Source organism: Rhipicephalus sanguineus, chromosome 6 (assembly GCF_013339695.2).
Source record: "Rhipicephalus sanguineus isolate Rsan-2018 chromosome 6, BIME_Rsan_1.4, whole genome shotgun sequence".
Lineage (NCBI taxonomy): Eukaryota > Metazoa > Arthropoda > Arachnida > Ixodida > Ixodidae > Rhipicephalus > Rhipicephalus sanguineus.
The window spans coordinates 19,350,525-19,363,549 of NC_051181.1; the positions used below are offsets into that span (position 1 = coordinate 19,350,525).

Consider the following 13,025-nt stretch of genomic DNA (forward strand, 5'->3'; position numbering starts at 1 on the left):
AGTGTCCTGGTCCTGACCATATCACAAACATTTTTCTGCAGAGACTCGCGGGTTGGGTATCAAAGTATCTGCACAAAATTTACACGGTATCTTTGAAAATGTCATCTATCCCTGATGATTGGCGCTGTGCAAATGTTGTGCCAATTCACAAATCCGGTTCCAAATGAGACCTGAACAATTACAGACCAGTTTCACTCACAAGTACGTGTTGCAAAGTTTCGGAGCACATCATTTACTAAGCCATTGCTACCCACCTTGATCAAAACAATCTCTTGTGCCATCGACAACACGGCTTCAAGTCTGGATTGTCAACCATCACGCACTTAGCAGAATTAACGCATGACACTGCTAATGAACTTAATAAAGAAGGCCAAATTGATGCTATTTTTTTTTATTTATCTAAATCGTTTGATGTCGTACCTCATGCTGACCTGATTACCAAACTCTATGCTTATGGTATTGACAGAACCACTGTACTGTATCTTGGATTTCATTTTATCTCAAGAATAGAAAACAGTGTCACTGTGAATTCCTGTTCGTCAGAGAAACTGAGTGTGTTTTCTGGAGTGCCACAAGAGTCGGTATTAGCACCCATTTTGTTTTTAATTTATATAAATGATATACAAGACTGTGTTCACCCAGATGTACAGATACGTTTGTTTGCGGACGATTGCGTCATATATAAGCCAGTACACAGCTGTGCAGATCAGCTTACGCTAAATGAATCTTTAGGTTCTATTCAGGGTTGGTGCAAGGTATGGGGTATGAGGCTAAACACTACGAAGACACAATTCGTATCATTCACTAACAAAAAATGCCCGCTTGAATTCGCATACACACTGGGCAATACCGCATTATCCAGCACTTCGCATATAAAATATCTGGGGGTAATTTTGACGAATAACCTGAGTTGGGAAACCCACGTTAACGAGATCTGTCGGAAAGCTCATGGTAAACTGACATTGCTGAAAAGAAAACTGCGTGGGGCACCATCATCTGTCAAACTGAAAGTATACAAATGTTTAGTGCGACCCGCCCTAGAGTATACGGATTCAGTTTGGAGCCCACACCAAAAATGTCTTATCGATAAACTGGAGCGAATACAAAGACTGGCGGTTCGGTTTGCCTTTTCAGATTATTCAAAAAGGAGCAGCGTTAGCCAGTTAATTATGAAAGCTAATCTACAGATGCAAGTTCATCGTAGAATAATATCGAGGTTAAAATTTAGTTTTCAGCTCTATCATGGCCACTTCAGATTAAATCCCTCTGCATACCTACACTCTCTCACCAGACATTCCCTTCGAACGGGTCATAGTAAAATGCTGAAACAATCCTTAAGCCACATAAACTCAGACAAGTACTCGCGATTTCCAGCCGCCATCGACTATTGGAATAAACTATCCGAAAGTGCAGTTTCCTCTGCTTCAGCAGATGCATTTGTTAACGTTATTGCAAATATCACCTTTGGTGTGTAACGTGCTCACAATTCAATGTCGCACGATTTACTTTGTATCTTTTTGTCTTTTTGAACCTGTGTGTGCGGAAAGCAACGTTGTGTGATTAATTTTTTTGTATTTTTACTTATTTTCTTTTTTCAATGACGTGCCATGTTTGCCACTTATGTATATAAAGATTTTGTCACCACCATTCCTGCTTAGGCCCGAATGTGGCCTGCAGTATGTATAAATAAATTTTAAAAAAAGGCAAAAAAACAGGGTTGTGGTGTGCGCAAGATGTATCCCGCGATGTATGGGCATGCCAAGGAGCCACTGCGTTTCAGGGTGTCTTTGAACGACAATAAAAAATGTCATCATCAGGTACCACGAATTTCCATGTGACACTTAATGCCGTTAAAAGTCCTTATGATAAAACAAGATATCATTGTTTCCGAAGAGAATAGTACATCTAGAGGGATGTTGATAACATGATCCTCAGCAATATTTGCCAAACGTTCGGGGCTCTTCAAGAAAAGCCGCAACACAAAGACACTCGTACGTTTTTTAAACCACCTTGGTGCGACCCGCCTTGTGGCCCCACAGCGGCAATAAGTTCAACCAAGCAGCTCCCGCTGTTTTCTGGGCACACAAAGGGCTGCACCTTTTTTCTTTTATCGAGCAGCCATGTTCAGAGCATCATAAGACCAGTGATTCCACTCCTGCGCCAACTGCGCCAAGGTGCGCCAAATTCGATTTACTGCACCATCCTGATAATATCGACGGAAATTGCACCAAACTGCGCTAGAATCTCGTGTTTGGGGACGTCTATCACCAGCAATCGCACCGCTGGCACGTCAAAACATGTGCAGCTTGACCTTGGGGCTGTCAAGGTCACAACCATGGACCAAGAATTATTCCACTGAATAAACAGCGCTCGCGGGTATGTGCCGAGTAAGTCATGATGCCATGCACGGGACCGGCGCAGCTTATGTTGTGCAAGTCGGCTCGACGGCAAAACACAGTCTCCGCAGTGGCTCGTGGCGTCTAGGCCAATCGGTAGCTAAATAGTGAGGCGGCAATTCATCGGCAGACGCCATCTGTTCCAGAAACGCTGCTGATAGCTGGTTTCAAGCGTTGCACGGCACGTTATTAAAGCAATGTTTACTAATAACTATACATGCGTGCCGCTAAAATGTCTGTCAGTTCTCCTTCTGGACATCGCTGAATAAAATCTCAAATGCTAGCTATATATAATACGGAACAATATTGAATTTTCCTTGATTCATGTCCGTAAAAGAGCATGTGAACGGTGGTATCGCGTTGACACTTTTCCTCAAATGTACTTTATCCATATATCTTTGTCCAGAACAGCTTGTCCGTAATTCCTTCCACCAGCACATCCGGGTTAGTAATCGCTCTTGCGGTAAATACCCCCTAAAAGGCCCTGCCCTTTCGAGCTCGTGAGTGCTAAGGTACCAATCGAATTTTTTGCTTGCTTTTTTAAAAATGTCATCTCATTAATAAAAGCATGCCTCCTGGTTGGAGCAGCCGCACTTTGGTTTTAAAGGGACACTAAAGAGAAACAATGAATTGGTTTAGATTGATAACGTGTGCTCGGAGAACTCTTGTGCAGTTTATTTCACCACCATAGGTTTATTATTAGAGGAGAAAACCAAGTTAAAAGTTTCATTTTTAAATTTCACGTCGAACTTTGTAATTCGTGATGTAAAAAACTTCAAAGAGCATTTAATGTATTTTGGCGCCACTGGCTCGACGAAATTTCCACAAACTCGCTATGTCAAGTCTCTGGCCCCCTCAGAGGACAATGTACTTCGATTTAACCGATTAGGAACTACGTAGGCCCAAGCAGGCGCCGTCAAAAATATGTGATGTCATGGCAAATGGTGCGGGAATTGCAAGGTGGTGTCGCCACCTGTATTTTCTTTCTGCGCGTTTTCTCGCTTATTAAGCGTCTTCGCGCAGAAAGCGTGGTGTTTTTGGTATTGTGGAAGACTACTTTACTAATGCAAGAAAAATCGTTTTGCTCTTTAGTATCCCTTTAATATGCGCTGGGCACTCAATAGTGGGCCCGTCACTGACGGCCCTGGCGTTGGAAGGCCCGCTGTTAAGCGGCTACAATATGTTACACGTCCGCTAGAGCACTGCACGGGCCGATTTTTCCGGCCCGGCCCGGCCCGGCCCGAAAATGCAATGCTCCGGCCCGCCCGAGCCCGGCCCGGTGTTCTTAAATGTGGCCCGTACCCGGCCCGGGCCCGAAAGGTTTGGGCCCGGCCCGGCCCGGCCCGTTTCAGCTAGTTATGCCTTGAGCATAAAGGAGGCACTGTCCAACCTTCGGTTATTGTGAAGATACCTGCCGCACAAAATATATTTTCTAGAGATTGTTTTAGGAACTTCTTTCAGTGTCACGACTTTCACTGGTACTGTGTATACTTTCGGTGAATTACGCGCGTAACACTCTTGCGAAATGACTGCAGGGCAATATAAAATATAATTGGAGTCATAGCTGGCTCTTTCATGTACGCACGCAGTGCTAACCACGCCATCTCATTTTTGCATTTCAAAGAACTACAAAATATAATACCTGCATAAAGTGGAGAAAAAAAGCATGGCAGACATTTTTAGGTTCAGTCTACATCAACTGCATATGAGCTAGGGCTGCTGAGTAAAAGTAGCAAGTCTCCTGCAAACTTCATCTATTGCACAATGCAATGAAAAAAAACGTGCTCTAGCTGCTTCTGGGAGGATTACACCAGGCTGGGCAGCGTTACATAAATTAAAGCTGTCGTGTTGACTCCTCGGCAGGCAGCTGCACCCAGTCTACACTACGTTTTCGTGCTCTAAACAACAAGGTTCTTTGTCCCACCCTTCTTCCCCGAGTCACCGCCACCGCAGGGCCATAGATCTGTCAAAGCAAGGCACACCCGTTAACGAGCGAGCCAGTGTCAGATGTGTGTACAGTAAAGGTGTGTGGAATAAAGGGTGCTTGAAATAAAACTAATCAGTCTGCATGTTGGTTATCCCCAGACTCCCGGATCGCTTCTCTAGCCTGATCACTCCAGTTGTGAGCCACACTCGGGGAAACGAGTGTCTCTATGGTCTGGCGCCTCACCACTAGTAATGGCAAAATCAACAACGGCGTTCGCCCTGTGATAAGAGTCGCTCCGCATCTTGCACTCAAAATGCACGAAAAACAGCTCCTGAGATATTAATGACTCACAAGTCGCGTTGGCCAGTCTACGGGCATGCGAGCGCAGCTGCATATTGGAAATGTTTCCCTAGATACGAACGCGCACATCTTATATACACTAGTCTAGGCAGTTTACCGTTGCTTTCCTTACACGGTACCCAAGAACGTCTTTCACTCACTATAATGGCGGAAACTTATATTAGGCGTTTCTTGAAATCTCGTGTAGCATACCGATGGAGCAAAATTGTAGACGTCTTGTACTGTGCAATTTCTCTGCACGCCAATGCACTCCAGGTTGTTTAAATTACCCGGAGCCCTCAACGATGGCGCCTCATATAGCCTGGGTCGCTTCGGGAAGTTAAACCCCAGAAAACAACAAAAACAAAGCCACACAACGTACACACGCAATTATACATATACGTATGTGACCCGGGCCTAAAACGGGCCTGGCTCAGGCCCGAGCCCGACCCGAGCCCGAAGGTCATGGGCCCGAGCCCGGCCCGGGCCCGATCCAGGGCCGGGCCGGCCCGGGCCCGTGCAGTGCTCTAACGTCCGCCCCTCGCTTTCTATAGGGTCAGTAGCTGACGGTTAAAAAAAAGCCACAGTTTCACTTAAGGGCGAAGCAATGAATGCGGTACTACCAACAAAGTGTATTGTTACATGAAGTAAGGCTAGCTGCTAACTATTTTGGATCCGATCTCGTGCAACTCAACAATACAGTGGTTTCAGGGAAAATGGCCGCTCAGTGACCGAAGCGGTTTTCGGGCTGTCAGTTCTCTAAACGCGAAGTAAGTGTTGAGATCACAGCAAGCTTACGAGCCATCTCCTGGTGCCTCGAGATAGCGCTTGCGCCAGCGGCTGCGCCCATCGAGCGACGCAGCCCTCCCCCCACCCCCTGTTCTCCCCTGGCGTCCCTTCATGCTCCTTGCGAAAGACGGGCTGGGCGTTTCGTCTGTTTGATGAGCAATCGACGGCAAGCCTCGTTGCACGGCCGTCTTCACGCAATGGAGACGGCCGGCTCATTTCATCTCCGTTTGAGCCACGTTCATCGCCAGCACACGCGGGGAGAACATACGATGCATGGGGTGATTTTATCAATTTGGACTTTACACGGAAAATGACGGTGACGGCAAAAACTCATCTAGGGTGTCCATAGAATTGCTATTGCAATGAAAAAAAAATGAGGAGCCATTCCACACTCTGAGGTGGACGACCAGTGAAGCCGTTTAGCGCACGGCACAGAGGTGTGATGGTGGAGGCCATTTTGGTATGTAAGACCAGCTTATTGAAGGCCAGGCTGTTAATGTTCAATACACAATAATAATGCGAAAGCCTTGGATAGCTCATTGGCCGTCGGCGGCGATGGCGTCAACACGAGTAATACAAAAAATCATCACATGATGTCATCATGAAGTCATAGATGCCAAAACTTGTGACGTCGTCATGATGTCATACACCGTGACGTCACATGATGACATTATCACATGACATAGTCGCTTTGCACTGCCTTCGTGGTTGGTACGCCGATCACTTGTGAGGTGCAGAAAGCTTGCAATGCCTCCGATCATGGAGGCAGTGTAAAACAACGTTAGATGCACAAAGCTTTCAGAGGGGGGCAGGGGAGGATCAATACATCGAGTGTAAAGAAAAAGAAGATGGCTTTCGCTTTCGAGTCGTCTTAGGCGAATGCATAAGGAACCCTGCGAGTTTTTCTTTCTTTGCAATGCTCCCTAGAGGGCACTAGGGAGCTTTCGGCATACAAACAAAATGCCCTAACCTTGTACAGTTTTGCTGTAAAAGGAAAACGAAGTTTGTTATGGCACGAAGTTCCCCATTGAACGCACTCTCGAACACTTTTGCGGAAGCTCGACTTGAAGCGGATTTCCATCTTCAAGGCAACCAAACGCATGCTCAAACGATGGTCTATAAGCAATACGAGAATGCTCTTGCTTCAGCATGTGGAGGCCTCAGAAAGAGGGAAGGGAGTGTCGGAGGAGGTTGGTTTTTTGAGGCTAGCTTAGTGATGTCATGTTGTGCCCCGCAATACAGTTGATTGAGAAGAAACAATACCTGGCTTCTTTGGCCTTCGGGAATGCATTAGGGACAGTGTCACTCTTTAGCATTGAGGCACTGCTGTATGTTGCGGCATTTGTCTAGGACTTCTGCTGAAAACCACGTAGATGAATTTAGAGTGCTATTTCATAAAGTACAATTTTGTTGATCTAGTTTTCTGTTTATTTGCTAGTGTCGAAAATAATCGCTGAAGAGGTTATTCCAGAACACTTGACTGCATGACGCCCTTATTTTTACGTTATCAAGTGAAATATGGAGTACTCCTGAGATGATTTTCTCCATGAAATTTGCAATGAATCAAAATATTTCTAGCTCTTCATAAGAGTCCCATAATAATTAGTCAAGTGCTTGAATGTAAATGCAACTTGCTTTTCCACTGTACTTCAAGATGTGAAATTAGCTGCTCCAGATTGCTTACAGATGCAAAATTACCTGCTCCAAAGTGCTCCAAGATGGAAATTTTTGCTGCTCCGAAGTGCTCCAAAATGAAAATTTTGCTGCTCCAGAGAGAGAAGTAACTTTATTGGCACCCGTCAAATAGATGACGGGGTAGAGGCGTCAGCCTAAACCCACACTCATCCTCCCTAACCGTCGACCGGGATCCCTTGGGACGTGGCGGCGGTTAGGGCGAGACCGATGACTTGCCGTTGAGCATTTTCCTCTTCGTTGAGTAGCAAGGACTCCCAGGGCTCTCTGCATCTGTCTGGCTCATCAAAGTTAGGACAGCTCCAAACCATGTGGACTAAGTCCGCTCTACCATCGCAATGCCTACACCGAGGGCTATACTCCATAAATTGCTCTAAATCAGAAGTCCTCAGTAGCATCACTGTAAGACACACCACATTCAACATTTCTTGCTTTAATTTCATACATTACAGCTTTACCCTCCAATCAAATTTGTTCATTGGAACAATTGAACAATTATAATTATTAATGATATTAACTAATCAGTATAATTGTCATATTTTCTAAACCTTTGATTTGATGTCTTTCAACTATAAGTATGAATAATCTGTTTTATTAATTAGTACCATTGATTGCTAATGCAGTGTAATGACTACTTGTTGCTTAACTGGTACTAATAAATAATGTAGGTGTTATCATATGCACTGATTCTACGCATGTCTATAATACATCTCCTTCTAGACTTGCTCCTTGCTAGCACAGGTGAACAACTCAGACATGCTTTTCATGCTTAAGCTTTCAATGGCTCGTAATGCTCATGCATTAAAACATAACTTGTGTTGTGCGAGCCATTGACAGTATAAAAAATACTCAGCAAGTGGCTGTAATCCTGAATTAATACATGGAAAATGGTACCTAGCCCTGCCACCTTGCTGTTGCAGAAACAGTGGCGGTGAAGGTTGAGTCAGGCAGTCAATGTACAGGGTGTTTTTTTTTTTTTCAGACAATACAGGTTTTTATAAAAATGCTGTGACTGTCATCTTCGCAAACGAACACTGCACTGAGGAGGAGAAACTTTGCTGCACCTAACGTTACATTAAAATGAGTAATTGAAAAAACTCGTTATTTAACTTTTTAATTATTAACTTTAGCAGCCATTGTTTATATGGAAGAGTTGTAGGGTGTGACATTTTATAGCATGAACACCTTAAAAAAATCGCAAAAGACACGTAATTTGAGATAATAACCAACAAAATTCAAGGCCCCGATCGAGGCAATACCGAAAGGGAGCGCCCCGGGAGCACAGGAGATCCATCAGCCCTGTTGCATCAGGCCGGAAGCTCACAGGACGAACTTTGGAAAAATGTGCGTCGCAGCAGAACATGGTCAGGAAAAATGGCAAGCCGTCTCAAATGCCCAATTAGATCGCTTATCTTTTCGTTTGGTGTGTAGGGCTTATCCGTTTCTTTGTTAAACTTGAAAGAAGTGCAAAGAACTCGTTCTCTTGTCTGCAAGAAGCAGCGCTGCTGTGGCTGCCGCCTACCATAAAAACCGGGATATAGGTCGGACCGGAATATAGGTCGACCCCCCAAACTTTGAATCCCCAAAAAAGAAATTAAAAAAAAACGCAAAGTATCGCGGCGCACCCTTACCTTGATAAATACGCGACACAACCAGCTGCACTGTGGTGACATTTCTTTTTATTTGGACACTGATATGTAGTTAGATGCCAGAAGGCCACTAACTGCTGTCACTCAGACTCGTCCGAACTTGAGTCGGACGACGCCTGCTTGTCACTAGTAACGTCCCAGAGTGCATTGTCCTCCGTTCCATCCAATGCATTGCTGATACAGCATTTGCGAAAAGACTTGCGCACCATCTCTTCCGGGAGAGATTTCCATGCTGACAACACCCAGCCACAAACGTTCGCGAGAGGTGGACGTCTTGGGCGGCCAGCGGGGGTCTTGGGATTGTCGCCCAGCATCCACTCATTGTAGAGCTCGTGCACGCGATCTTTAAAGGGTTTGTTGAGCACTACGTCCAGTGGCTGGAGGATTGATGTTAATCCCCCATTGATCACGACAAGATCCATCTTGCCATCGGACAGGGCTCCCTTTACATCGGCTGTGAGGTGGCCTCGAAATGAGTCGAGGACCAACATGCTTGGTCGCTGAAAAAGCGCACGGGGTCACCGATTCCACACGAGCCGGATCCATTCGAGCATGAGGGACTCGTTCACGAACCCTTTTTCGTTCGCTCTCACAATCACATCCCGAGGAAAGTCTTCTTTCGGTAGCCCTTTTCTCTTGAAAATGATATAAGGGGGCAGCTTCTTCCATCGGCTGTGCACACGAGCATCACTGTAAATCACGAATGCTCAATGCCCATTGCCAAGAGCTTGACTTGCTTTGATCCTTTAGCGGTCACAGTCGTGTTCGAGGGCATATCAAACCAGATCGGAGTTTCGTCAACGTTGCACATGTACAGCACACACACACACACCTTTTATCCGGTGGTGACCCACCCAGCTGTGACAGATGTGGTCATCCACTTACCGTACATCACATACTCCTTGAATGCTCTGAGCTAGACGCTTACAGAAAAAAAACACTTCCCACTGGCGTTCAAGCAACAACCCCTTCATCCAGCGATGTTCATAGGTGGAGAACCTCTTTTTAAATATGATGCAGAATGCATTTTTAAAGGACGTTACAAAACTTTTCGTGTAATCTACGCAGGTGAGCGGTAGCACAGCCTCCTAAGGGAGGCTGCTGCTGCGGATACTACATCAAAAGAGAGCACCTGCCTCCTGGCCCTTGGGACCAAGGGCGCTGACGAGGCATCCGTGCTAATACAACACTTCTATATTTTAGCGTCACGATCACCTAGAACTCATCTTCACCATGCACGCTTCACTCCACTTTCATGATTTTAATACATATATGTTTTACGCACCTTTAGTGCGCAGAATTTTAGGCCCTTATACAGCCACTAAACATCATCATTGTTCCCATCCTACACCATTTCCTGGCGCTCTTTGGCCATCAGTGGCCCTTGCGCCATTAAACAACATATAGCATCATCAATGTTGCACATGTGTCCCATCATGTAGCAACGCTGTCGACGAAGCTGTATGATGAAGCGCTGATACTCGACAGCTTGTGATTGAAATCTTCGGGCAGTTTCTGGCACACGGAAGTACGCCGCCGCAGCGCAAAGCCCTTCCGCTTCATAAATCGGCGCACCCACAATGGCGAGCCCTTGAATTGCGCCCTCGTGAGCCCAGAGTCGCGCGCTATCTCGAGAGCTTTCACGTGGATGCACTCCGCCGTCACGGGTAGCAACCTTGCACACAGCTCCCGGACGAACTCGGCGAGTAGCGTTTCCAGTTCATGGTGCACTGCAGTCCGTCCACGAAACGAAGTTTTTCTTTGGTTGCTGCAGGATGTGATGCGCTGCGTTTGGCTCCTCCAGTATCGGACGCTTTTCTCCGATGCACTGAATTCCCGTTGTGCCGCCAGGTTGCCGTACACTTCGGCATACTCGATAACTTTTTCCTTAAAGCTTATCGTAAACTGCCGTCGGCTACCACTCATTTCTGAAGGAAACAGAAAAATAAAATCAGCGGATAACCGAAGCAGCCACACTTGACAGAAGAAAAAGCAAAATGGCGTTGCCCAGTGGTGCCGCCAGTCCGTCGCTGCTGATGCTCACGATGGCAATGGAGGCTTCTGACTTCAGCTTCCCATTGTTGCGAGACTTCCACATTTTTTTCTGCCAATGACCGGTATATAAGATGAGGGTCGACTTTTCATCGCATTTTTTTTTTAATTCGACCTACATTCCGGTTTTTACGGTAGTTTTAAGCTGTACAGTGGAAATTGCAGTTTTCTTGGGTACAGCGTGCAAGAAACAGATAAGTATCAAAAGCAAAGAATAAGTCGTCCATTTGGGACTTGCTGTTTTTCCTGACCCTATTCTGCTACAACGCACCTTTTTTAAATAATTGTCGCATGAGCTTTTCGCTTGAGTAATCATCGAGTAATTTCGATGATTACTATCTGAAATTACGGGCATTATTCGCGATTTTTAAAAAATGGCTTGTCATAAATTGTCACGTCCTACAACCCTTCCATGGGCCCTCAAGGTAATAATTTAAAAATTAATTCATTTTTTGTCAATTGCTTATTTCAGTATACCTTTAGGTGTGACAAAATTTTCCCACCTTGGCATTGATTTCGTTTGCGAAGATGACAGGGGCCTGACTGTCGTAGCATTTTTATAAAAAATCTGTGTTGTATAAAAAAGGAACCCTATATATGTCACCACACAATCGCACATTGTGGCATCTGCAGCAGTGTTCCGGAAAGGCTCTGTAGTGTTCCTTGTAGCTCAGATTCATATCTAGAACTGTGGGCGCAGTAATTTAGTCACATCATTCCCTGTAGAAGAAATCTAATGTGCATATTGTATTGCAGATGTATATATTTATCATTATAAATCGTTGCACTTCATCCAAGAAAGATCGTCCATTCAGGAAGGAGTCAACAAACTCGGATTAAGATTTTTTTTGTGGTTCACATTGACACACCATCATTCTTGAATGTAACTGCACGGTTATGATGTGAAAACACTTTTTAGGCCCATATGGAAACTGTAATACGAACCCCTTATTCAGTGGTGGTTGCTTATCAAGACAGAATTACTAGGCACAAGCAATGTTTCGTAACATACTTCTTTGCATAGAAAGACCTGTTGTACAGGGCTCCGTGTTTTCGGAGTTTATTTTTCTTGAAATTCAGAGGGTGTTTTTCGGAGTTCCTTTTTTGGCAGAAATTCAACATTTATCAGAATTTATCTTTCGCAAATCTCCAATTCTCTAAAATCCATAGTTTTATTTTGTATTATTCTCAGTACTCCAGTATCTTAAACAAAATGATATCTGAACATTAAAACATCAGAACACACCCAGCATTTTGTTGCCTGGAAGGTTCGAATGCACAAACACATATATGCACAAGCACAAATACTCGAATACAAAACACCTACATTTGTGCGTATTACAACTTTAAAGCTTGTTGTAATGCACGCAAGCATACCTTACGAGGTCCATATATTCGATGTCATCTGGCGTGCCCCAGTGTTGCGAGGGCACCGTTATATCAAGATCTTGTCTCGTGCTCCCAGGGGCCCTACATATGTTGACGTCTCACTCCATGCAAGACAAGCCCTTTGTTAAATGTGCGATGGGTGCGGTCTACGGGATACTGTTGACATGAGGTAAAGTTTATATTGGCCAAACCGGCCGATGTATTAATGCTTGCTTAGAACATGCCCTTTCGATAAAGAATGGAACAGGGTCATATTGGCCGTTAAAGTCTGAGCTTATCGGATAAATCCGAATTGTCAAAAATTTTACCGGCGAGTGTTTATTGGATTTTTTCTGATTTATCTGAAAACTTGGAGCTCTATTGATGTAGCAGGAAATGTTTCTGCGTTAGCCTTGCATAGTGTGAAAAGGGATGTTGTTCGCTATAGGTTGTATCAGATTAAAAGAGTTGTCATTGCTGGTAGCCATTGCAACTGTTTAGGAGTAGCTGCAGAATTGCTGTCTAACGCAACACAACTATGTCTTTCATGACCGTGCAGTACCTGCAAGACTTGGGCTGCCCGCACAAGAGTTCGGACACAAAGACCGTGCTAGACTGGCTGCTTGGCTTGGCTGTGCACCTGGAGTACTCGGATGACCGTAAGTGCACCTGTCGCTAAATTTTTTGAAAAAAAGTCATTTCTTGAAAAATTGGTCACTTTGAGGAATTCACGTAGATATCATGCTTCAAACATTACTTCTCTCGGCTTCACAAAAGACAATTACCACAAAAATAAGTGAAAGAAGATGCAGC

General features: G+C 44.8%; 1 protein-coding gene across 2 annotated transcripts in view; it reads left to right on the plus strand.

Annotated features, from left to right (window-relative positions):
- The window catches only part of LOC119397123 (RNA transcription, translation and transport factor protein-like), a 48,074-nt gene that overhangs the window by 6,942 nt on the left and 28,107 nt on the right, over positions 1–13,025 (plus strand). For both annotated transcript variants that reach the window (XM_037664563.2, XM_049416717.1), the window contains exon 3: positions 12,772–12,871. In XM_037664563.2, coding sequence (XP_037520491.2) covers positions 12,772–12,871 — 100 coding nt within the window. The remainder of the gene's footprint in view (positions 1–12,771; positions 12,872–13,025) is intronic.